Source organism: Theropithecus gelada, chromosome 10 (genome assembly GCF_003255815.1).
Source record: "Theropithecus gelada isolate Dixy chromosome 10, Tgel_1.0, whole genome shotgun sequence".
NCBI classification, from domain to species: domain Eukaryota; kingdom Metazoa; phylum Chordata; class Mammalia; order Primates; family Cercopithecidae; genus Theropithecus; species Theropithecus gelada.
In genome coordinates, this window is record NC_037678.1 from 40,767,041 (window position 1) to 40,790,825 (window position 23,785).

General features: G+C 52.0%; 1 protein-coding gene across 3 annotated transcripts in view; it reads right to left on the reverse strand.

Annotated features, from left to right (window-relative positions):
* Window positions 1–23,785, reverse strand: part of CDH4 (cadherin 4) — a 676,597-nt gene that overhangs the window by 85,089 nt on the left and 567,723 nt on the right. For all 3 annotated transcript variants that reach the window (XM_025399162.1, XM_025399163.1, XM_025399164.1), the window contains one exon: window positions 3,864–4,019. In XM_025399162.1, the coding sequence (XP_025254947.1) occupies window positions 3,864–4,019 (156 nt within the window). The remainder of the gene's footprint in view (window positions 1–3,863; window positions 4,020–23,785) is intronic.

Genomic DNA, 23,785 nt, shown 5'->3' on the forward strand with positions numbered 1-23,785 from the left:
GCCGGTGGCTCACGCCTGCAATCCCAGCACTTTGGGAGGCATAGTTGGAGACCAGCCTGGCTAACATGGCAAAACCCCGTCTTTACTAAAAATACAGAAAAATTAGCTGGGCGTGGTGGCAGGTGCCTGTAGTTCCAGCTACCTGGGAGGCGGAGGCAGGAGAATCGCTTGAACCTGTGAGGTGGAGGTTGCAGTGAGCCGAGATAGTACCACTGCACTCCAGCCTGGCTGACGAAGTGAGACTCTGTCTCAAAAATAAAAAAATAAAAAAATCCCAGCTACTTGGGAGGCTGAGGTGGGAGGATTGCTTGAGCCTGGGAGGTTGAAGCTGCAGTGAGCTGAGATTGTGCCACTGCATTCCAGCCTGAGTGACAGAGCGAGACCCTGTCTCAAAAAAACAAAAGAAAAACAAAAGAAGGGAAGGGAACGTGTGTGCAAAAGTGTCTGCACAGTGACAAGCCACAAGGATGGCTGGGGCAGGTGGGTCTGACTTTTCCCCAGCAGCTCCCCCCAACCCCGGCCTGGGCTCCTTCATCTTCCTCCACTGCCAGCTCAGGTGGGGAGTGCGGGGGGCCTCAGGGCATCCGTGGTGAGGGACAGGAGTCTTCGGGGGCACCTCAGCTTCCCCTGCAGGTGTGGGACCCAGGTTCCTGGTCCCCACCAGCCTGTGACCTCCATCTTTCTGGGGGTTTGCTGCAGGACCATCTACAGAGGCACCACGCCTTTCCTGGGTAGAGCCTGGTGCTGAGCAAGGCTCTGCATATGCATCAGGCAGAAAGAATAAACAGATGAATGGAGATGTGTGACGTGGTTTGGATGTTCTGTCCCCTCCAGATCTCATGCTGAAATGTGCCCTCCAGTGTTGGAGGTGGGCCTGGTGGGAGGTGTTTGGGTCATGGGGGTGGATCCCTTGTCAACGGCTCGGTGCTGCCCTTGTGGTAATGTATGAGTTCCTGCTCTGAGTGCACTCCACGGCTCATTGTTTAAAGAGCTTGGCACCTCCGTTCCTCTCTCTCTCTTACTCCTGCCATGTGGGACGTCTGCTCCCCTTCGCTTTCTCCCATGAGTGGAAGCTTCCTGAGGCCTCCCCAGAAGCAGATGCCAGGGCCACACTTCCTGTACAGCCTGCAGAACCGTGAGTCAAATAAACCTCCTTTCTCTCTATATTACGCAGCCTCAGGTATTTACAGCAATACGAAAGGGCTAACACAGCATGTTTGCACCACATGTTTACACAGCGTGTTTGCACCACATGTTTACACAGTGTGTTTGCATGGCATGGCAGGAGATGGTGGGGGCGCTGGATTCCTCCCCAGTGCCAGCCACTGTCTCTGCACATGATGGGTTGAAAATTTCTACCTGTGCATGAGAGGAGGGCCTTGGGAATGAATCACAGAGGGGTGGGTGACCCAGATCCCTGCAGTGCCCATTCCAACCTCTGGCCCTGCACACCTGGACCCCTGCTGTGGGCAGAGCTCCCAGGCTGGGTTGCAGGCTCTGCCTCAGGCTTCAAGGTGCATGGAGGGGGCACTGTCCAGCGGTGGCCCTGGAGGTCCCTGTCCCCTAGCCGTGCTGTGTGCAGAGGTAGCTGAGCCCTGAAACCTTTTCTGGGGAGTCGGTGGAAATGCCAAGGCTGCCTCTGGTGAGAATCCATGGAGGAGACACAGCTCATCGGGGATGCTGCAGGGAGGGCCAGCTCTGAGCTCCAGATTTCCAGGAGGAATTATAAGATGAAATGGAAGGAGGAGGCCTCCTGCTGGTGCAGGTCACCCAGGAATCACTGTGCATTCAGCAAGCGCTGGGCCCTGAGTCCTCCTGCAACAGGCACCTGGCAGCCCTACAGCACTCCTGGTGCTGCCCCTCAGATGCCCCAGCCAGCACCCACCGGCTGCATCTGCGATGCCACACCAGGGAGAAGTGGGCTGACCCAGCTCCGAGTCTGCCTTGGTTAAAAAAACAAGACAGAAACATGTGTCAGGAATTCACAGAGCTGAAGGACTGGCTCCCCCTGCCCCACATCGAGATCTGGCAAGGCTAGAGTCAAGTCTCTGTCTCTGACTCTGTCTCTCACGGTCAGTCTCTCTATTCCTGTCTCTATGTCTCCGTCTCTGTATTTCCTGTGTCTCTCTTCTCTGTCTCCTATGTCTCTCTCTGTGTCTCTGTGTCCCTCTCTGTCTCTGTATCTCTATCTCTGTGTGCATGCATCTGTGTCTCTCCCTAAGTCCTTGGTCTGTAGCTATTTCTTGGCAGTAAGGGCTGTTGAGTTCCGATTCCTGAGCCTGTTGTAGACGCGTGTTGACGGCAGCCCAAAGCCCGTTGTGGGAGCCAGCGGCCATGCTGAGGGCCTGTCTCTTGCTGCACAGTCTGTGGGCATCAGCTGGAGTCTCTGGTTGGTTCTGTGGTTCTGCCCCGGCCACTCCTGGAGGGCCCAGCACACGAGGCCCAGGCACTGTCAAACAGGTCTCCCCAGCACCCAGCCAAGGTGTGAGCCTTCCCAGGAGGCAGCCGTGAGGGACTGATAAGGCCCCAGTGCAGATGGGGGTTAGGGCAGCCACCTCCCAAGTGGGCTCCCCAGGATCCATCCAGCTCCGCCCCTGCTTCAGACGGTGCCTCAGGGGCTGTCAGGGAGGCCCCTGTGGCCAAACAGCAAAACCGACCTTCTCCCATCAACACCCTCCCTTCTCTGAATGCTTAGTGAGTCCCCCGAAGACCAGGCTCTGTTCTTGGCCCTGAGATCTGCCATGGACAAGCCGGAGGATTCCCTGCCCCTGTGCAGCCTCCTTCTAGTGTGAGATGGAAAGAACGAACCCCAAAACAAATAGCTGCAGACGTGAGAAGCTGCAGGGTTGGGCCCTGTTCGGTGCCACTGGCTGAAGCCCAGCGAAGGTAGAGCTGAGCAAGGTGACACTGCCAGGCAGGGCTGAGTCTTCCATGGTTGTTCCCCAGTTACTACGAAGGAGCACACGGCCCTGACAGCACGGGCTTGTGCTGAACGCCTCACCCGGGTTAACCCTGGAGTCCTCAGAACAAGCCCATGAGGAGGAACAGGGACTGAGGCCAGGAGAGGCGACATCATTTGCCCAAGAGCTCACACCTGGCCAGGGGCAGGTCTGGGTGTGACCCTCGCGATCTAGCTCCAGCCTGTTCTGCGCTGCTGGTGCAGCCTTCACCTACACACGATGGACAGCCCTGGACCCTGAGGTGGAGGGATGTGCACCTGCCGCTGCTTTCACCGCGGCCCAGGCCCCCTCCTCTCAGTCAGGGTCAGTTCGGCCCAGGAGGAGAAGGCCCGCCCCCCGGAAGCTGAGGCCGCAGCCCCACCTCTTTCCGTGCACAGCCCGCGACAGGGAACCAGCGCGGTTCTCCTTTCAGAGGCTCTTGCTGCCACGAGAGACGTCGGAGGAAATGAAAAGCCTGCAGGACGCATGTCCCAGCCTGGAGAGGGTGGGAGGGACAATGGGCCGTGCTTCAGAGAAAGGGGCCAAGGGCAGCATGAGGGGCCCCGAGGGAGCATTGCAGCTCCCTGACTCCCTGCCCCGCAGAGCCGTCCAAAGCAGACCAGCTGGATGGAGGCCTTCTAGACCAGTGGTTCTCCCAGTGTGGGCCCAGGCCTGACTTGCATCCTGGGGAGTGTGTGAAATGCAGTTTCCCAGGTCTGCCCTGGGCCCACCCTGGAGAGACGGGGGACAGTGCCCAGCAACCTAGACTTTCCCCAGCTTCCCAGGATTCTGCTCCAGGTCAAAGTTGGAGCGCTACCTGTAGAATTAGGACAGGCATGGTCCAGCTGGGGGCACCTGCCAAGGCCTGGTGGGGCTGAGATCGCCACCCCAGGGCCCGGTTCCCACCTGGGTGTGGACACTCACGTGGTAAGAGGCGTGCTCCTCCCGGTCCATGGGCCGCGTGACGTACATCCGGCCGGACATGGAGTCAATGCTGAAGACCTCCATGGGGGGCTGGTCGGCGCCCACTCCCGTGATGCTGTACCGGATGGGGATGTCATTGTCTTTGTCGGACCGGATCTGAAAGGCAAGAGCACAGCGAGAAGAGGTCAGCCTGTGGTGAGGTGAGGCCCGGGGCCCTACCTCTGACGTTCATCCCCTCCCATGAGTTCCTCGAGCTCGACCATTTTGAGGTACGATGGGGACCACAGCTGATCTTTCGTCCACTTTGGGAACTGGAAGGACGATCGACGGTCAGGGTTTTACTGAGAGCTGCCGACGGCAGGTCCAGGGCCCGTCAGTAACAGGGAAGTGCAGGTCTAATATTCCAAGTTCAGCAAACACACCGAGAACGTGGGACGCCTGGCAGACATCGGCAGCACAGGTGAAAACAATGGAAATGATGGTGTAAAATGGCCTCATGTTCTGACGTCAAACCCAGGATGAGACAAAGGCAAGAAAATGAGCAACCTCCACAGTGAGAGAAAAGACTAGGACCCAATGCATGTGTGCCCTAGCCTTTCTAATTGTTTAGAAAACAATTTAATGATGGTTATCTGGGTCCCAAGTCCAAAGGAAGCTAGAAAAGGCCGCTAACTGGGGGAGGAAATGGAACGACACAGGCAGACACGAAACTCTGAGTTTTACTTGGGATGGGGAAGGGTTAGGCAAAGGCTTCATTTTGTTTTTGAGCAGAGAGTGAGATTCACACAAGTTTTGGAGAAACAGAAAGGACCCTGGTAGCATTAAAAACAAGATGCACGTCTTTCGCTCCATTGAGGCGAAACCTCCTGTAATGGGGAGGAGGACTTGGTGGTCACCAGCCCACTACAGGTGAGCGGCGCTTCCCAGAGCCTGGGGGTCCCTCAGGGAAGTGCGAGAGGCCATGGGGATTTGAAAGGTGAAATCGAGAAGGTGGAGTGAATGGATTTGCATTCAACTTTGAGCGTGTCTTTAGACCACACTACTTTTTTTCTCAAAGTCCACAGGACCATCACATTTCATAATACAGTGGGCCGCAGTGAAAACCCCAAAAAATACCCCCGAAACAAAATGGAACAGGACTTTTTTTTTTTTTAGAGACAGGTCTTACACTGTCACCCAGGCTGGAGTGCAGTGGGGCAATCATAGCTCACTGCAGCCTTGACCTCCTGTGCCCAAGCCATCCTCCCACCTCAGCCCGGAGCAGCTGGGACTACAGGTGCCGGCAACCACGCCCGGCTAAATTCTGAAATTCTTTTGTACAGACAAGGTCTCACTCTGTTTCCCAGGCTGGTCTCGAACTTCTGGCTTTAAGCGCTCCTCCCACCTGGGCCTCCCAAAGCACTGGGATTACAGGTGTGAGCTGCCGCATTCGGCCTGACTAGGACCTTCAACTGAAATGATGCAATTAAAAGTTAATAATAAAACTGAAAAAAGACCTTTTAGAAACCTGAATGATACTGCAAAATAACCATTGGGTCAACAGGAACCAAAGTTATTTTTAGAGGCTTTTAAAAATATTTCTTTTGTTTAATAATAATATAACTATGTGACTGTGATACAGTGAAACCCAGAGATTGAGTCCCTGCAAACCCATAACCTTGAATGTTTTCATAATCAAAATGGAATTACAGCCAATGAACCAAGCGCTCAACCCCACAAGGAAAGGAACGAGAAAGCAGGAAGCAGCAGACACCAAAGTCATCAATAAATATGACACAGAAAGAATCTGAAAACAGAAAAATCCGGACAACGATAGATTCCAGAGCTGTAGTTAGGTGAAAAGTCCTCAGGAAACTGCTGCGTCTTTGATAAACGTCAGAGAAAAAAGATAAGATTTTTTTTTTAAAGCATTTTCTTTGCTATATGTTATGCAAGCACAGGTGAAAATTGTTATGAAATTGATTATTTTTTGAGAAAATATACAATTTTAAACTTGACTAGCAGAGAACACACACCTGGAGATACCGTATGACTTCAGAAAATTCCTCTTAAAAGAGCTCAAGACAGGTCAGCTTGCCCTGGAATTTCTGAAAACTTTTCCAGAGCAGAGAACGAGGGAGAAAAAGCAGCCCCCTCGGTTTTACGAAGCTTGCAGACCTTGAAGTGCAGATGCATTCTGAATTCTGATGACACACAGTGTGACCACTGCAACCACCCCACGTGTGGCCTCGGTGTCACACCCAGCAGATGCCAGCGAGCAGATGCAGCAGCGACTTCCAAGCCTGCTTCATTGTGCCTGAGTAGCACTTATCTCAGAGACAGAGGGCTGGCTTCTCACCAGGCATCTCATCTCTGCAGCACGATGACAATCATAGGCGAGCCTTCGGAGAGGCTCAAAGCATGTTTGATAGAGTATCCCTTCCAGCTTAATTCGTATCAGAGAAAGCAAGTCATCCCCTGGAAAAACTCCAATTTGTAGAGAATTCAGCCTGATGGAGAACGTCTTTCTTAAACCAGCATTTAGCATTTGCACACCAGAGCTGTTCCTATGTGCAGAAGTGCGGTGCCCGGCACACCGGCCACCCCAAGACTGTCTCTTGTCGTAATAGCAAAAAAGCTGTTTTCCGTATAGGAAGAGGGAGATGCTGTTTCCATCATAAAGGCGCCATGGGGGTCAGTGCCAATGGGGGGCTGCTCACGTGCTGGGAGACACCGCCAGGAGAGGAGGCCTGCAGGCCCGTGGTGCGTGCGTGCATGCATACACACTCACACACACTCCTGTGCACATGTGCACACACCCGCAGGCCGTGAGGAGCATCTTTGTTCCGCCCCCGCAAGGCACCTCCTTACTTTCCCATGATCAGGTAGGGCCCTTTCCGGGCTCTGCCCTGAGCCGCACACACCAAGCAGGGCTTCCGAGACAGCGACGGAGGGAAGGGCGGGTCTGGGCCCCTCAGCGGTCGATGGGAAAAGCCTCCCACGAAGCCATAATCACCCCTCCCTCTACTGCCCAAGGCCACCAGCAACAGTGTTCCTGCAGGCCTTCCATGGGCAAGGCCCATCACCTCTCCACCCATGGAGAGTTTTCACCAAGTTTGGTCACCAGGGTATATGGGGCAACGTCTAGAGGGGAGGAACCCCCCTTCCTGTCCCCTCCAACAACTTGTCCCTTGGGGTGGGAGAAAGGTTAAGAGAACACATTCCCAGGACAGCAGGCAGCTGAGGTGGAGTACGGAGCCCACCAGTCCTGCCGTCCTGGAGCCCAGCGCTTCTCCGAGGGCTGATGGGTATGGACGCTGCTTTGGCTTTGGGTTAGGAGAAGGGCACTCGGAGCACACAGTAGGCCCTCGAGTGGCTGAGTGGCACTGGGCTGAGGAGAACACATGGAGCCAGGTCCGGTCTTCTGGAGGCAAGGGACAGGGAGGCAAGGATGGATTGTAGGCGCGAGGGCTGGGGCCTGCAGCAGTCGGAAGGATGGATTACAGATTCACTGTGTACTACTGCTAGCTTGGACGAACCAATCCCTCTTCCACAGGGAAATTTAATGAGGAGAAAAAAATCCACCACCTATTTAAAGATAATTTTGTTTTCAAGGAAGACTCATTACGTTTTGGCCATCAGGCCACATTTGCTTATTCTCCAGGCCCGTTTGGCGGCCTCTGAAATACGGCGGGCAAAGCGAGCGGCTGCGGGTGGTGTGGTGTGTGTCTAGGGGCTCTGAGCATCGGCTCTCAAAATGCTCTGAATTCTCCCACAATTTACCATATTAAGAAGAAATACTGTGCGAGTGAATCCACCAGATCAGGGGAGAGCAGTTTTCCCCTTGATTTGTGTCTGGCAAATGAGAAAGACACCGCAGAAGCCCACGATGGGCCGTGAAGAGAGAGCACAGACGGGCCTCCGCCGCGCCGATCGCCTTAGGATGCCGCGGAGACCCACGCGCTTCCGCATTTGTCATTAGAGGACAGAACAGATGGTGAAAGGTTAGTTTAAAGTGATGTCTACATTAAAATAACTATGGGCTCCACGATAGCGTTCACCCAGGGCCTTCTGCTTTGAAGGCTGGTTCTCGTCCTCAGAAATGGCCGGATGACACGGAAAGTTCTGGCAGAGTCTCCCCCAGGGAGGAGGATTTGCCTGATTTCAAATGAACTTGAAACTGGAGAAAAGTCACCCTGTGTGGTTTTGAATCGCAGACACCTTGGAGGTGGAGTCCCTAAGCTTTCAAGGGCGGAAGCCGGGGAGAGAGTTACACCCAGATTCCGGAGGAGGGAGAGACCCACCCATCCGGAAGGCCCCTGCACCAGGGCCTCCTGCCAGCCAGAGCTGTCCCCGAGCACGTGCACGGTCGGGAAGGTCTCTCTCGTCAGCTCACAGACGAACACGGACACTCTCAGAATTAGGGCTTTTCCCACGAGTGACACCCCCTCAAGTTGTTGTACATCAGGATAAGGACTGCCGGGGAGAGAAAGGTATGGGAAACCCCTCGGGGCACTGGGCAAGGAAGGCCTTGGAGAAAGTCAGGGTCAGAGTGAGTCAGTGAGTCACACACACACACACCACACACATACACACCACACAAGCACACAATACACCCATACACAAACACACATACATGTACACATACATACGCACACAACACATGTACACAAACACATAACACACACAAACACACATGCTTACACACAACACACATACATGCACACACATGCACACACAACACATAAATATACTATACACATACATGTACACACAACACAAACACACTAAATACACATACATAAACACACAACACGCAAATACACAATACACACAGACACTATGCACACAAACACACCAACATGTACACATGACAAACACAGACATGCATACACAGTACACACACACAACACACAACATACACTCAATACACAAACATACACAAACACACAAACGCCACACACACGCACATATGCACATACACAATACACATACACAAGCACATAGACACACATAAACACAAATACACACAAACACATGCACACATAACACAATACACATACACACACACTCAACACACATACACGCACACACATGCACACAGTGCACCCATACACACACACCACACACACACAGTCAATACACATACAAACATACACAAACACAAATATACATACGCACGGATACACACACACAGAACATAATACTCATGCACACACACACACTCCCCCACACATAGCCGGTGGGATATCCTTTCAGAATGGGAAGGGGTGCCATGGGCTGTGCCCTGCCACTCATCAAGCCTCCCTTGCTTCCTGTCCCAGCATTTTAAAGATGCTTTTAAAATCTTCTGGATCAAGTTCTTCCAGCAGGATGCAATTCTTCAGCGAAGGGTTTCCGCTTTCTCCTTCTGTGATATCAAGCCCAGAGATGTTTCCAGGAAAACATATCGCAGGCCTTCGCCTTTGCAGCCTGTTGGGGGTTCTGAGCTGCCTGGAGCAGTTCCCCTCTCTATCGAGTAAAAGCTCCGGATGGTGTCGGCAGGTGCCGTGGCCGTCCTGCCCCATCCCGAAGGCACAGGACTCAGGCAGGCGGACTTGCACTTGGCCTGCTGAGACAGGCAATTTCTTTTCTTTTCCTTTCCTTTCTTCTCTTCTCTTCTTTCTCTCTCTCTCTCTTTTTCTTTCTTTCCTTTCTTTTCTTTCCTTCCTCTCTTCCTCCTTCCCTCCCTCCCTCCCTGACAGGGTCTCACTCTGTCACCCAGGCTGGAGTGCAGTAGTGCGATCTTGGTTCACTGCAACCTCCACCTCCTGGGTTCAAGTGATTCTCCTGCCTCAGCCTCCCAAGTAGCTGGGACTACAGGCACCATCCCCCACCCACCACACGCAACTAATTTTTGTATTTTTAGTAGAGATGGGGTTTCACCATGTTGCCCAGGCTGGTCTTGAGCTTCCCAACCTCAGGTGATCTGCTCACCTCAGCCTCCCAAAGTACTGGGATTACAGGTGTGAGACGACGCCCAGCTGAGAGAGGCCATTTTCTTTCTGAGTCTCATAGGAGCCTGGAGGGAAGAAGGCGACTCGCCCATTTGCACCTGTAGCTTCCCCATGGCCCTGGCCCATGCTCCCGCTTGAGCTTCTTGGTTTTCTTGCCGACAACATCAGGGTTTTCTCAGGGTTTCTGTCTGTTCTGCCTGCATTGCACAGCTGGGGCCTCCCTACATCCTTACCTCCTGCCTTCCCCTCCACACCCTTCTCCAGGCCCTAGGAACACACACGTGGCTGCCGGTCCCCAGGGATGGCCTGTTGGTAGGTAGGGCCCAGCAGTTCCTGGACAAACAAGTGAAACAAGGAAGGCAGCCCAGGCGGCAGGGCAGACAGGCAGACAGGCAGACAGGCAGGTAGACTGTCCTGGTCACTCAGCTGCATAGGGAAAACCAAGGCTGTCCTGGCCCTAGGCAGGCCTCCCTGGAGCAGAAAGGGCCACCCCGAGACCCAGAGGAAGAGACAGTGAGCAGGCAGAGAAAGGTGGGGATGGAGGTGAGGGCTTGGGGAGTGATTGGAGAGAATGTGGGAGCCTCTGCACCAGGGAAAATGAACAGGAAGGGAGGCCACAGAGAAGGGAGACAGGAGGGAGGAAGAGAGGTGTGGCCGACCCAGCAACCTGCAGAGGGCCGGCCTGGATGATACATGGGTCCCAGAGCACAAGGAAGAGGAGGAAGCAGGCTCCTGGAGGCTGGGGAGGATTGGGGAGGGACAGACCCATGGGGGGGTGCTCTGTTCTCCCCTCACCATGGCGTCACTGGGGCTTCCCAAGGTTGGTCCTCAGCCTGCTTCTCACTGTGTCTGTCCCGGGCTCCTTAGGGCAAATCACAGTTCCCAGACTTATGTGTCCTTACCACAGCTTCAGAAGCCTCCTCATTCGCCCTGAAGCAGACACAGAAGAGGGGACCCAGGAACCTCCACCCCCCACCCCTGGAATTCCTTAAGGGACCATTGAAAAAAATCCCAGTGCGCCAGCCCCACCTGACCGTCTCACCCGGCCCATTCTGAAGACGGAGCGACGGAGGCCCAGAGAGGCTGAGGGACGTGATGAAGGTTCACGAGTAAATGACGACCCGGGCAGAGTTCCCAGCTCCTGTCTCAGTGTCACGTTGCCCGCCTAAGCAGCCTCTGAGAGCAGGAAGGGGGCAGAATATTTCCCTCCCTGCCATCCACAGGGTCCGAGTGTCTTCTCAGGGCCCCTGGACGCTCCACAGCAGACGACCATCCTGGCCCCTTCTCTCACCCCAACCAGCTCTACAGATGAAGCTTTGGGGGATGCCAGTGATAAGTGAATCCCCATTTTTTTGAGACAGGGTCTTGCTCTGTTGCCCAGGCTGGAGTGCAGTGGCATGATCACGACTCACTGCAGCCTTGAACTCCTGAGCTGAAGTGATCCTCCCAGGTCAGCCTCCTGAGTACCTAGGCCCAGAGTGTGCACCACCACGCGTGGCCAACTTTTAAATTTGTTGTAGAGATAGGGTTTCACTATGTTGGCCAGTCTGGTCTCAACCTCTTGGCCTCACATGACCTTCCTGCCCCAGCCTCCCAAAGTGCTGGGATTACAGGCATGGGCCAGTGTGCCAGGCCCCCCCACCCACAGTTTTAAAAGTCTTTCTTCAAGGTCCTGGACTAGAACTTCACTTCAATGGAAAGTGATTATAAAATTATAACCCTGTGCTGTGTGAGATTCTTCTAGGTTGATGCAAAGTGTAATTCCAAAGCCCTTGCCACGGTGCTGGATAACCACCAAGATTCTGCGACGTGAAACCTGTTCTCATACAATAAGTGGGACAAATGTGGGGCTGGGTAAGTGTTCTTACTTGTTTTCCCCCCTACTCTTCCTTGATTCTTGAACATTACTTAAGAGGCTTGAAGATGTTTGTATTTCTTGCATTTTCTGAAATACTTTTCATGCATGATGAAATTCAGCCTTCGATTACTTTCAATTAGGTTCTTGTAATGAGCAGAAAAGCCCGGGATGTGATGTGAGAGGTCATTTGTTGTGTGACATTGACACCTTCCTACGGAACTGTTCACACATACTTTGAGTTTTAGCAATGATAAAAAGCCCCTCAAAGTCATAGGAATGCTAATAAAAGGCATGAATATGTTCTCACAGATTTGCCCGGTGGGGAATAATGAATTAGCTCCTTCTCAAAACTGCCCTTCAGGTTGCATCAAATTAACAGAGAGAGGCACCTCCTGAATTTTTGGCAGTGGTGGCTCTGCTGGAAACAAAGGCCTAGTTTACTCCGGGGGCGTCACTGTTCTCCCATGGTGAGTGGTCCTGGGAATACAACCGAGGTGCCTCACCCTCCCTGTAGCCGATGGGCAGGCCCAGGAGCTAAGCTGGGTCGATCAGCTTCTCTCACCAATGTGGATCTGGAGTCAAGCATGAGTCGAGCGGAAACACAGCTGGAGCCCTTCCTTGCAATGCCAGAGCCCGGTCAAGACCCAGAGCCCTGGGGTCACCCAACTGTCCGGCCTTCCCCTCCAGCCTGTGAGCAGACAGGGTCCTTCTGGCAGGGTCCCTCCGCTCGGGACAGTCGGAGTTTGCAGGTGCAGTAACTGGAAGCCTCTGCCTAACCTGGTGCTGTCTGGGGAGCACTTAACACAGAGCCCGGCAGGAGAGAGCGGACCAGAGGGTGACTTGACTGCAGCGCTCAGGGCCGGGCCTCAGCCACAGAGAGGCCCACCTGGACCTCTGGACCCCTGTGTCTTGGGTTGGGGTCCCTGTAAACAGAGCCCAAGACAGGGATTCTCGTACGAGTGATTGACTAGGGAGAGCCTCTAGAACCAGCGGGAGGGACGAGTGATGTCTCAGCCTGGGTCATTCAGCCTCACCCCACGGGAAGCCCTGGTGTATGAACTGAGCCTTGAGGCCAGGAGGCTGCCTCTGTGGGCCGACCCTCCTTCCAGGCACCTCCCAGCACAGCTGCTGCCCTCAGCCCCACTCCGTCTTCTGGGAAGTGTCTACTGTGAATCATGAGCAAAGCAAGTCGACCTCATGATGGCAGGGGCTGGGTGGCTGGCTACCAGGGGACCTGGCTACACTAGCAGTGCCCACTACACCCAGTGGAATTGTCATCCAAGCCCTTGTCATGGCCAGCTATTTTTTTTTTTTTTTTTATTAAGAACACTGGCCAGCACGGTGGCTCACACCTGTAATCCCTGTACTTCAGGAGGCTGAGGCAAGAGGATTGCTTGAGGCCAGCAGTTCAAGACCAGCCTGGGCAACATACCCTGTCTTTAAAGACAATAAAAAACAAATAAAAAACAACTTAGTTGGACATGGTGACACACGCCTGTAGACTCAGATGCTCAGGAGGCTGAGGTGGGAGGATCACTTGAGGCCAGGAGTTCAAGACCAGCCTGGGCAACACAGTGAGCCCACATCTCTCTAAAACAAAACAAAACGAGACAAAAAACGAACACTGTTTTCTTATTTTGTTGCCTGCCTTCTTTCTGTCTCGCCCACTGGACTGTAAGCTCAGGAAGCTGGTCTATGATGACGCAGTACCAGCCTCCAGCGGTGCCTGGACAGCTGCTCAGAAGAGTGAGAGATTCTTGTCTGGGGAAGATCTGAGGCATCCAAGGAGCTCCTTGAACTTGATGGCTAACAAGGGCTGTCACTGCACAGAAGCCAGAGTGGAGGCAGCTTCTCCTTCTGACTCGGGCTAGGAATAGCTCTGACTGTCAGGGAGCCACACAACGAAAGCCAAGTCCAAAGCCGAGACGGGTTCTTTGTTGTTTCAGCCTGAGGGGCCGGGACTGCGGGGATGGGCAGCGCGAAGTGACAACCTGTAGTGCGGCGTGTTCGCCCTCAGAGGTGTCGCCCATGCCCTCCCCTGATTAGTCCCTGTCATTTTCTGGCTCCAACATGAGAAGTCAGGAGTCTCTTCAGAAAACCTTCATTGATATTTAATGCACGCGTCCCCACCTGCCTCTGGAAGGTCTTGTCACACAATGTCTACTTTCCTCTAACAGGACCTGTCTGCCGCTGTAAATGTGCCACTCCACTGGGGAAAAGGGAGCAGGGTCCTGTCCCTTGGGGGCCGGGCTGGAAGATGCAGGGAGCTTAGACCCTGCCTGGGCTGGAGCACAGGTGCAGGGGTGGTGGGAGTCCAAGGGGGCCAGAGTCCAGCAGAAAAGATGGAGGCCAGACCCCGGACCCCAGGCCCCAGATCCCAGGCCTTAGGCCCCAGAAGGAGAGGCAGCTGAGTGAGGGGGGCAAGCGGCAGTAAAGGAGGGCATTTAGGGGCAGCGAGGAAGCCATGAGGCTGCAGTCGGGCCAGAGAAGGTGGCTGCCGTCAGCCCAGGCTTTGCCTGTGGAGCACCCACTTCTGCCAGTCTCTGGAAATCGCCCTCTGCGTGGGCTGCGTGGGGGAACCCTCCCACCTGGCCCCAGGACAGCCATGGGACCCCACATGGACCAATGAGAGTGCAGCTCCCTGGGCACTGTGATTGGCCAGAAAGGACATGTGACCCACGCTGGGCCAATGGGAAGGAGACCTGCCAGAATGGCTGTCTCCCACTCAGGCCACCCTGTGCCTCCAGGCAGGGCTCATGGAGACACGGAGGAGGGGGCGCCTCCTCACTGGCTCTTCACTTTGGGAAATGGTTTTATCTCCTCATCTGGAAATGGGATTATTTTATCCAGCCTGCAGAGCTGTTGCCAACAGTGAAAAGGTTTTATCTCATCTGGAAATGGGATTTTTTAAATCCAGACTGCAGAGCTGTTGCCAAAAGTATATGAGAGATGGCAACTGAGGATCTGCGATGTCTGTAATTCAATGCTGATGGCCGAGTGCTGTGCTCGGTCACTCATGGGGGCTGAGTGCTGTGCTCGGTCACTCATGGGGGCTGAGTGCTGTGCTCAGTCAGTTATGAGGGCTGAGTATTGTGCTCGGTCACTCGTGGGGGCTGAGTGCTGTGCTCGGTCACTCGTGGGGGCTGAGTGCTGTGCTCAGTCAGTTATGAGGGCTGAGTACTGTGCTCAGTCAGTCACAGGGTCTGGGTCCTGTGCTCAGTCAGTAATGAAGGCTGAGTACTCTGCTTAATAATGTGGGTTGAATACTGAGCTTTGTCAATAAATGAGGGCTGAGTACTGATCTTGTGAATAAATCTGGGCTTTTTGTGTTGTCAACAATGAGACCTGAGTACTACGCTATGTCACTAAATGTGGGCTGAGTATTGGTTTAATCATTAATTTAATCAGTAATAATGCCTGAATACTATGTTTGCTGTCTCCCCAAGAGAGCTCCGCACACTAGTAGACACACAGAAAGTGCTCTGCAAACCAGAGTGGATGATTGAATGAAACAAGGGACAAGGGACAAAAAATATCTGTATATCCAGCCTGGAGGTCCCAGACCACAAGAATAAAAGGATTTAATTTAGGTTTTTACTGCATGATGGCATATTTAGGTCTTGTCCATTGGAAGCGTCAGAAATCCCACTGTAACCGGCTCAAGCAAAAAGGCAATGTACTGGCTGCTATCCTGAAGTGGTGTGGGTTTCGGGCATGGCTGGATCATGCGGGCTGAGTACAGTGCTCATTCACTCATGGGGGCTGAGTACCATGCTCAGTCCATTACGAGGGTGTCCCTTCTGATGGGGCTCTCAGCACTCGCTCAGCCCACCCCTCAGACTCACAGGTACTCTCCCCTTCTGGTGCCTCACACTTCTGTACTTATATCCCATCAGCATAGCAGCCCGAGGGGTAACAGCAATAGGCTGATAGTACAATTGTGACAGTACTAGTAATAGCATCAGTGTCAGGGGCAAAGAAATAGAGGTCGTAGAACCAGTGATGATGGTAATGACAATGGATGCTTCCCTAACTAGTTCACAGTGCCAGGCAGTACCCTAGGTGATATGGTTAGGCTTTGTGTCCCCACCTGAATCTCATCTTGATTTGTAATCCCCAGGTGTTGAGAGGGAGACCTGGTGGGAGGTGACTGGATCATGGGGGCGGTTTCCCCCATGCAGTTCTCATGACAGTGAGTGAGTCTCAAGAGATGTGACGGTTTCATAAATGTCTGGCGTTTCCCCTGCTCGCACTTCTCTCCCCTGCTGCCATGTGAAGAAGGTCCTTGCTTCCCCTTTGCCTTCCGCCCTGATTTTAAGTTTCCCCGAGGCCTCCCCAGCCTTGTGGAACTGTGAGTCAATTAAACCTGTTTCCTTTATAAACTACCCAGTCTTGGGTAGTATCTTTACAGCAGTGTGAAAATGAACTAATACTCAAGGCACATTACATCTATCCACTCACTTACTCATCACCACAACCCCATAAGGCAGTGCCATTAAAACAGACAAGGCCATTCATATGCAGTCCTTCCCCATTACAGATGAGGAAACTCCAGCACTGGGAGGTTGAGTCACTCACCCAAGATCACACAGCTCACAAGCCCTTGAGCTGGGATCCAGAACCCAGGTGTCCTGGCCCCAATGCCCCTGCTCTGACTCACCAGCTCCCTGCCTCAGTAGGGAAGGTGGCTCTTTCTAGACAGCTCCATCAAATGTCCTGGGGCAGACATTCATTGGATCTTATCCCAACCTTGAAGCAGCTGCCATGGCTGGAGATTGGAACAGGCACATCTACCAGGCCTGGGATGGCAGCAGCATCCACCCAACCTGTAGGACGAGTGGGCAAGGCGGTCCCCCAGCCAAAGGAGATGGAAGGAGGAAATGGACACAGGCAGGCTCCAGCCGCTCCTGCCCAGGCCCAAGGCTCCCAGCCTGTCCTGCCTATCGGGTGCCTGTGCCACATCTCATGGCCATCTGGAAGCCATGAGCCTCTCAACCTCTGTGGGAATGAAGGCAAATGCTGGAGGGGTGCAGGATTCAGAATTGGGCACACCACGTGCCAGTGACACCTTCTCCCCTTAACGCTGGGAATCCCACTGCACGGGTGGTATGCTGTGGAGGAATCCCTGTTCCCCAACCCAGCCCAGGAGTCTGGAGGGACCACATGGGGGTGTGCACGGTGGGCCTGGGGTCCTGAGGGGGAAAGGGCTGCACTGTGGCCTGCTGGACACTTGCTTCGCTCGGCATCAAAGTTTGATGAGGACAGGGACCTGCTGTGTGGTTCAGGAGAAGCGTAAGAGCAGAAGCTAGTGAAAAGCTGGTATTAATGGAAGGTCAGGGAGTGGCACATTTGGGGTGTCAGGCCTGGCCGTGGCCAAGGGACTCACCCGTCCTGGAGGGTATGCAGCCTCCGCAGGTGCAGGGATTTGAGCACAGGCCTTGCTAACTGAGGCCTGGGGCTCTTCCCTTGAGAATTTACTACTCGCTAAAATGGACAACTTTTTACAAAGAAATGGCTGTTTCTCATTTGGAATTCAGCCTAGAAGTGGGCCAGGTCTTTGCTGGTCACCACGAGGACCCATCACCATGATTTATCCTTTTAATTGAAATTTCATGTTCATTTATCCTCAAGTGCAGGGCATGTTCCCAGTGCCAGATGTGGTCAAGGCAGCCACAGGAAGGAAGCGCTGGCCGCCTGGTCTGCCAGGGACAGACGCCAGTGTGAGGCCCGTGAGGGGGGCTGAGAAGATGGATTTCAAGCAAACTCCCTTCACAAAAGCTCCCCCAAGAGCTGAGGGCAGCCAGCGCCTCCATGAGGGGCAAGACCCCAGCCCTCTTTCCCAGGGTTCTTCCCTTTCCCTGCCCTCGAGGCCTTCAGAGCTCAGCTTCAAACCCCCACTCCAGGAGCCCTCCCAACTGACATTTCAATGTCCTAGTTGCAGCAGCAGGTTCCTGCACCATCAACAAACAGGGCGTTGGGATAGAGGAGCGGAGGTGAGCAGTTAGCAAGCTCCTGCAGGTCCGAGAGTCAGCGCATGTGACCAACAGCAAGATGTTCAGGGGCAAGAAAGGGCGCCCAGAAGCAGAAGTAATTGACCTTGGAGTGAAGCCAGCACCGCCCGCTCCTGCCGCTCTGCAGGGCCTGCCTGCGTGGATTCTGGCCTCGGGGGAAGAGCTGAATGGGAGAGGAAGGGGGACCATGTTCATTTTGGTGTCTCTCCGGAGCTCGCGCTAGGGCGTCTGTTGAGATGGGCAAGCTCAGCGAGGGGGAGGCCCGGGAGGTGGGGCTGCTGCAGATTTTCTGGGGCTCCTGTCAGTCCAGCCCTACCTCACCAGCATCAGCCCTACCTCACCAGCAACCTGGGCTGGCCAGGTCCTGGGGGTCCTGGGAGGTGGTGGCCCTGGGCCAGACGGCAGAGGCCCTGGGAGGTGCGTGCTGCCCTCCTGAATGCCGGGGGACAGGTGGAGTGCGGCAGGCGGTGGACGTCCAGGGAGGGTCCTGGGGAAGAATGCTCAGGGCCCGCCGTCTCTGAGGCAGAGGGTGTGGATGGACTTGAGTATTTTCCACACAGAACGCTGGGCCCCGGGATGTGCCGTGCCACGCAGGTGCAGGGACGTGGCCTCTGACAAGAGAGGACTCGCTTGCCTCCCTCGGAGCTGCTGTCTAGTGAGAACAGGAGGCACGCTCAATTTCACCTGGGGCGGGGGGCTCCAAGGAGATGGATCTGGGTCATGTGAAGGGGTGTGGGGGTGGGGCATGGGGGTAGAACTGCGGGAGTGGGGTTGGGGGGCAGTCCCCATGAAGGGGCAGGCCATGGGGGCAGGGGTATGGGGGACAGAAAAAAGCTTCAGAGATCTGGGGCCTGCAAGGGTTTCTACAGCATTCAATGGGAGTCTCCATCAGCTTGCCGAACACACCGAACCACCCACCTGCACTTCCCACACCTGCCTCCCAGCCCCAGGGCCGCCAGGCAGAAGCCTCGTCCCTCCCACTCCAGCCCCACTAATGATCATTGTCTAGACGTGTTATTTCATTAAATATCACAAAATAGAAATGCTTCATCACCTCTACCTCATTTATCAGGTGGAAAACTTTATGAAGTACAACTTCCCATCACATTACCTGGAGGCACTGGGCATATAGAAATGTCAGGAAAATGCTTAGTTCTTTTGCTTTATTTTCCTGTTTTCAAAATAATAAGTTGGTTACTTAGCTTCCTCAAGGGTGACCCATGAGATTTATTTATTTGTAAAGAATACTGATGAATCTAACCTACTAGATCTATTTCTATCTGCTGCAATTGCTATACTGAAACGGTTCCATTTTGACCAATGGGAGCATCTTCAAGTTGATTTGGGTGTCCTGTTGGGTGTGACCCTGTCATCTCTGAGTGTTCGTTTGTCTGCTGGTGTGACAAAGTGTTCTGGTCTCATCTTGTACATTTCCTGTGTGGAATTAAAATTTCTTAGAAGTCACAGCCTAGGGTCTTGGGTGTTCAGTGCTATTGGGCTGGTCTTTTATTTCCTTATAATGGATAGAGCTAGGAAACACATCTTTAAAAAAAGATGTCATATATCAGGAGCTCACATTAATATCTAAAACCAAATTGAGGACTACAAAGTAGTAGAAATCATTGATTTCACATCTGTGTCTCCTTTCTCCCATACCAATAATCCTGGTCCTCAATACTTATTCATTTGCTTTATACCACAAGACACAAACAACATCTCAAAATAGCAATACCAATAAATCACAAACAACATGATTACTGAAAGTAGTGATGATTTTTCTTTTTGGTCTTGGACTATATCCCGCCAGGAATATATAAGAAAAATTATCATGTCTTAAAGTCACTTAAAATAATTCCCACCTGTGTAGCAATGTCACCAACTTGATAGACAGACTTGTTGATTCCATTTTGCTTTTGATTTTTAGGGATTGCTTTGTTAATGTATTGTAAAGGATAACTCTGTAAAAATATTTCAAAGCCAAATCCACCGAGGTCTATTCTGAGATGTTCAGCTTCTATTCCTATCCCCTCCATCCTGGCCTCTTCCTTCCCCACATTTGTTCATTTTTTATTTATTGTATCATTTTTTAAAAATAAGGAAACATACACACACACACTTCTCCCTTCTTAAACGGTAACAGCTACGCACATTTTCCTCTACCTTGCTCAAAAGCAGAGGTGAGGAGACAGGTAGGAGGGCATGAGGCCACCAGGTGAGCAAGGTCGGCAGTCTGGTGAGTGAATGCTATCCCAGGTCATCAATGGGTCTCAAAGGACCCAGCGCACCCTAATGCATGCAGTAGGTGTGAAATAGTGGCTTACTTAATTCACCCAAGAACAAACATTTGTGGTCTTTGCTGAAAATGTTTCTTTCCCTGGAACACTGACCAGCTTATATAAAATCTCCACCTGTGTTATTCTTGAAACCCCCCGCCCCCATCACCGCCCTGTCTTGTACATGTTCTCCTTAGCACGGGGGCTGGTGGTGCGGTTCTCATAGACACAGTTTTCCTTAAGGGCATCAGCAAGGCCTTCTCTGACAGGGTGGCCCTGGAGCAGAGGCCTGGATGGAGTGAGGAGAGAAGTCACGTGGGTGTTGAGGCAAGAGCATGCCAGCCAGAAAAGACCAGGAGTGCCCAGGGAGGCAGAGGCACTGGGTCAGGAGCTTCGCTGGCATGGCCGAGGGGCAGTAAGGAGGCCAGGATGGCAGGTGTGGAGCAAGCAAGGAGGAAGTTCATAGGAAATGGGAGCAGGTTATGCCCAGAAGGCCCAGGAAGACCTCACAGGGACTCTGACTTCCACCCCTGTGAGAAGGGATGATGCCATTCGGGAGTTCTGAGCAGAAGGGGCGCTATCTGACGTGCATTCTAGAGGGACTCCTTGCTCTTGCTGTGTGGCCTGCAGGAGGAGTCAAGGGCAGAAGCAGGGAGGACCATGAGGAGGCTGTGGCGATAACACAGGATGGTGGCTGGGGTCAGAGCACACCGTGGCGGTGGGAGATGCGGCCTCTTCTAGATCTATTCGGAAGGTATAGTTGACAAAATCTGGAGACAAATCGGATGTGAGATGTGGGCAAAGAGAGGCATCAAGAAGAGCTCCAAGGTCCTGAGCAGAGCAGCGGGAGGACAGAGCTGCCATTAACTTTGGAGAAGCCCATGGGGAGTGTGAGATGGTGTTGGACGGAAGTCAGATGTTCAGTTGGACACGACAAGTTTGAGAATCAAGTAGGCAGCTGATTATGTAACAGCAGTGCCTTGGAGCATGGCAGGTGGGAGTCAGCTCTGGGTCTAGACCAGCTGGGTTCAAATTCTGCTTCCATTTTCTGCCTTGTAATCTTGGGCAAGTCACTTAACTTCCTCTTTGCCACAGTTTCCCCTCTGGTAAATCGGAGATAAAAATGGTCTCGCCCTCCTAAGTTTGGGTGAGTATTAACCGAGATCTTTATGTGAGGCACTGAGAACAGTGCCTTGTCCTTCGTCAGGGCTCAGTAACATTCTTAGGAGGGAGCTTGGTGTTGGGGCAAGAGCTAGATCTATCACTCTGCATTTTGGTGTTATTATAGTTTTTGTTTGTTTATTTGTTTGTTTTTGAGACAGACTCCTACTCTGTTGCCCAGGCTGGAGTACACTGGCATGATCTTGGCTCACTCTGCCTCCTGGGTTCAAGTGATTCTCATGCCTCAGCTTCCTAAGCAGCTGGAACTACAGGCGTGCACCATCACGCCCGGCTAATTTTTTGTATTTTCAGTAGAGATGGGGTTTCACCATGTTGCCCAGCTGGTCTCGAACTCCTGGCCTCAACTGATTCACCCACCTTGGCCTCCTAAGGTGCTGGGATTACAGACATGAGCCAGTGTGTCTGGCCTATAAAGATAGCTTTTAAAGTCATGGGGTGAAGGAATGAAGGAGGGATGAAAGGAAAAAAAAATAATCAACTTAAAAACTATGTAGAGTGAGAAAAATCAACCCATGCCATAAACCCAGTTATCGCTGTGGTTATGGGATAAAGAAAGTGGCCATGGGGTCCCAGAAAGGAGTGAGGTTTGGAAAGACGACCTGAGTTTTCAACACCGTCCTTGAAGAAACCTCGTGCTTCAGCTGTCAACACTCAGAAAATTTAACTTCATTTTGTGGTCTTAGGAGGAGGGTGAAGTCTGTTCTTACAAGGCACATGGCCCAGTATTATTATACAACTTAGTGTCTCCTTTACAGACTAAGCAGGGAAAAGGCTGCAGATGAAAAGGCCTTCACATGAAAGGATTTCCCCCCTCTTCTAGATATCACTACAATTGGATTAAATGTGACCTGGTCCTCTTGTTTGGTACTGACTTACTATTTCTTAGCAAGACTTCTTTTCTACCAAGTTTTCATGCTGGTTAATTCCAAATAAGTTAATGATGTCAATATTAGAAATACGAACACATGTGTACATAGAATCTTCTATCGGGGCAGACGGCAGTCGGCTCAGCGTACGGAAAAAATGATGGGAATTTCACCTCCTTAGGTGAGACCTGTGACCCTGTAATGACACTTCCCAGGAGTCTCTCTGCTTTAACTCTCACTTGCCTCTCCACCATCATTGATCCACTTAATTCATGTCGCTGGGGTTTGGGGGAGGCAACTTTTTTTTTTTTTTGTATTTTTATCCATCTTTTTAAGATTCAACAGCCAACACTCATCTCAAGCCATACCAGTTATCCATGAATCCAGCTATCCACCAGACACCTGTACTTGACAAGGCGGCAATGGGGATGGCTTCTGAGGACAGTGTAGGAGGGGAGAGGACAGTGTGGGAGTGGACGATGCTGCACTCCAGTGGAAAGTGGGCATGAAACAGCCATGATCCTCAAGCTGTGGTGGACAATGAGGTGGTTTTCCAGGGAGCCTGTTGCTTCAGACATCTGGTAGAAAATAATAACGTAAGAAGAAAATAGGCTGACGTGTTTAACAGTGGCAAACAAAATAATCGTTCTTAGTGACTTTGCTTCCTCCAACAGTTGCTTACCTATCCAAAAGACATTGTCTCTTCCAATCTCAATAAAACATGCCTTTTACACATAAAGAAAGCCACTGCACTACATGGTTTTACTACATAGTATTTACCGATAGAGTCTTCCTTTGGCATAACATTTACTTAGCAGAGAACAGCATGTCTTATTTTCTAAATAATGTACACGAACTGGCAACAGAAATGTTCTACACACATATATTCTTGTGCTACCAAAGATTTCAGTGGACACCAAGAGATTTAGCAATTTAGTTGGGTTCAGAATATACAAATTCATGGTGAAGATACCAGATCAACAATTATAAGCATGGGTTTGGGATATAAAGAGCTCTGGGTTCAAGTTCTCATCCTGCCACATTTTAGTGTATCTTTGGACAAGTTTTGACCTTCTTAATTCTTGGTTCCCTCATCTATAAAGTGGGTATGACACCTACTGCATGAAAATTCTTGAGAGGATTAAAACAAAGATGTTTGTAACTTAGATGACTCATAGGAAGTGCTCAAGACAAGGTGGCTGCAGCTTTCTCTTCCTCTACCACCATCATCACTATCACCTTCATCATCATCACATTATTATTCACCTTCATCACTGCCATTATCATCACTTTGATCACCACCAACACCATCACCACTATCATCACCATCAACACCATCATCACTATCACCACCATCTTCATCACCATCATACACTTATCACCACCATCACCATCATCATCACCCCCACTACCATCATCATCACCATGATCATCACCACCATGATGATCACCACCATCATCATCACCAACACCATTACCATCACCACCATCACCACTAGCATCACCATCAACACCATCATCATCATCACCACCATCTTCATCACCATCACCATCACCATGATCATCACCACCATCACCATTACCATCAACACCATCATCACCACCATTACCAACAACACTATCACCACCATCACCATGAACATCACCATCATCATCACCACCATCACCACCATCACCACTAGCATCACCATCAACACCATCATCATCATCACCACCATCTTCATCACCATCACCATCACCACTATCATCATCACCAC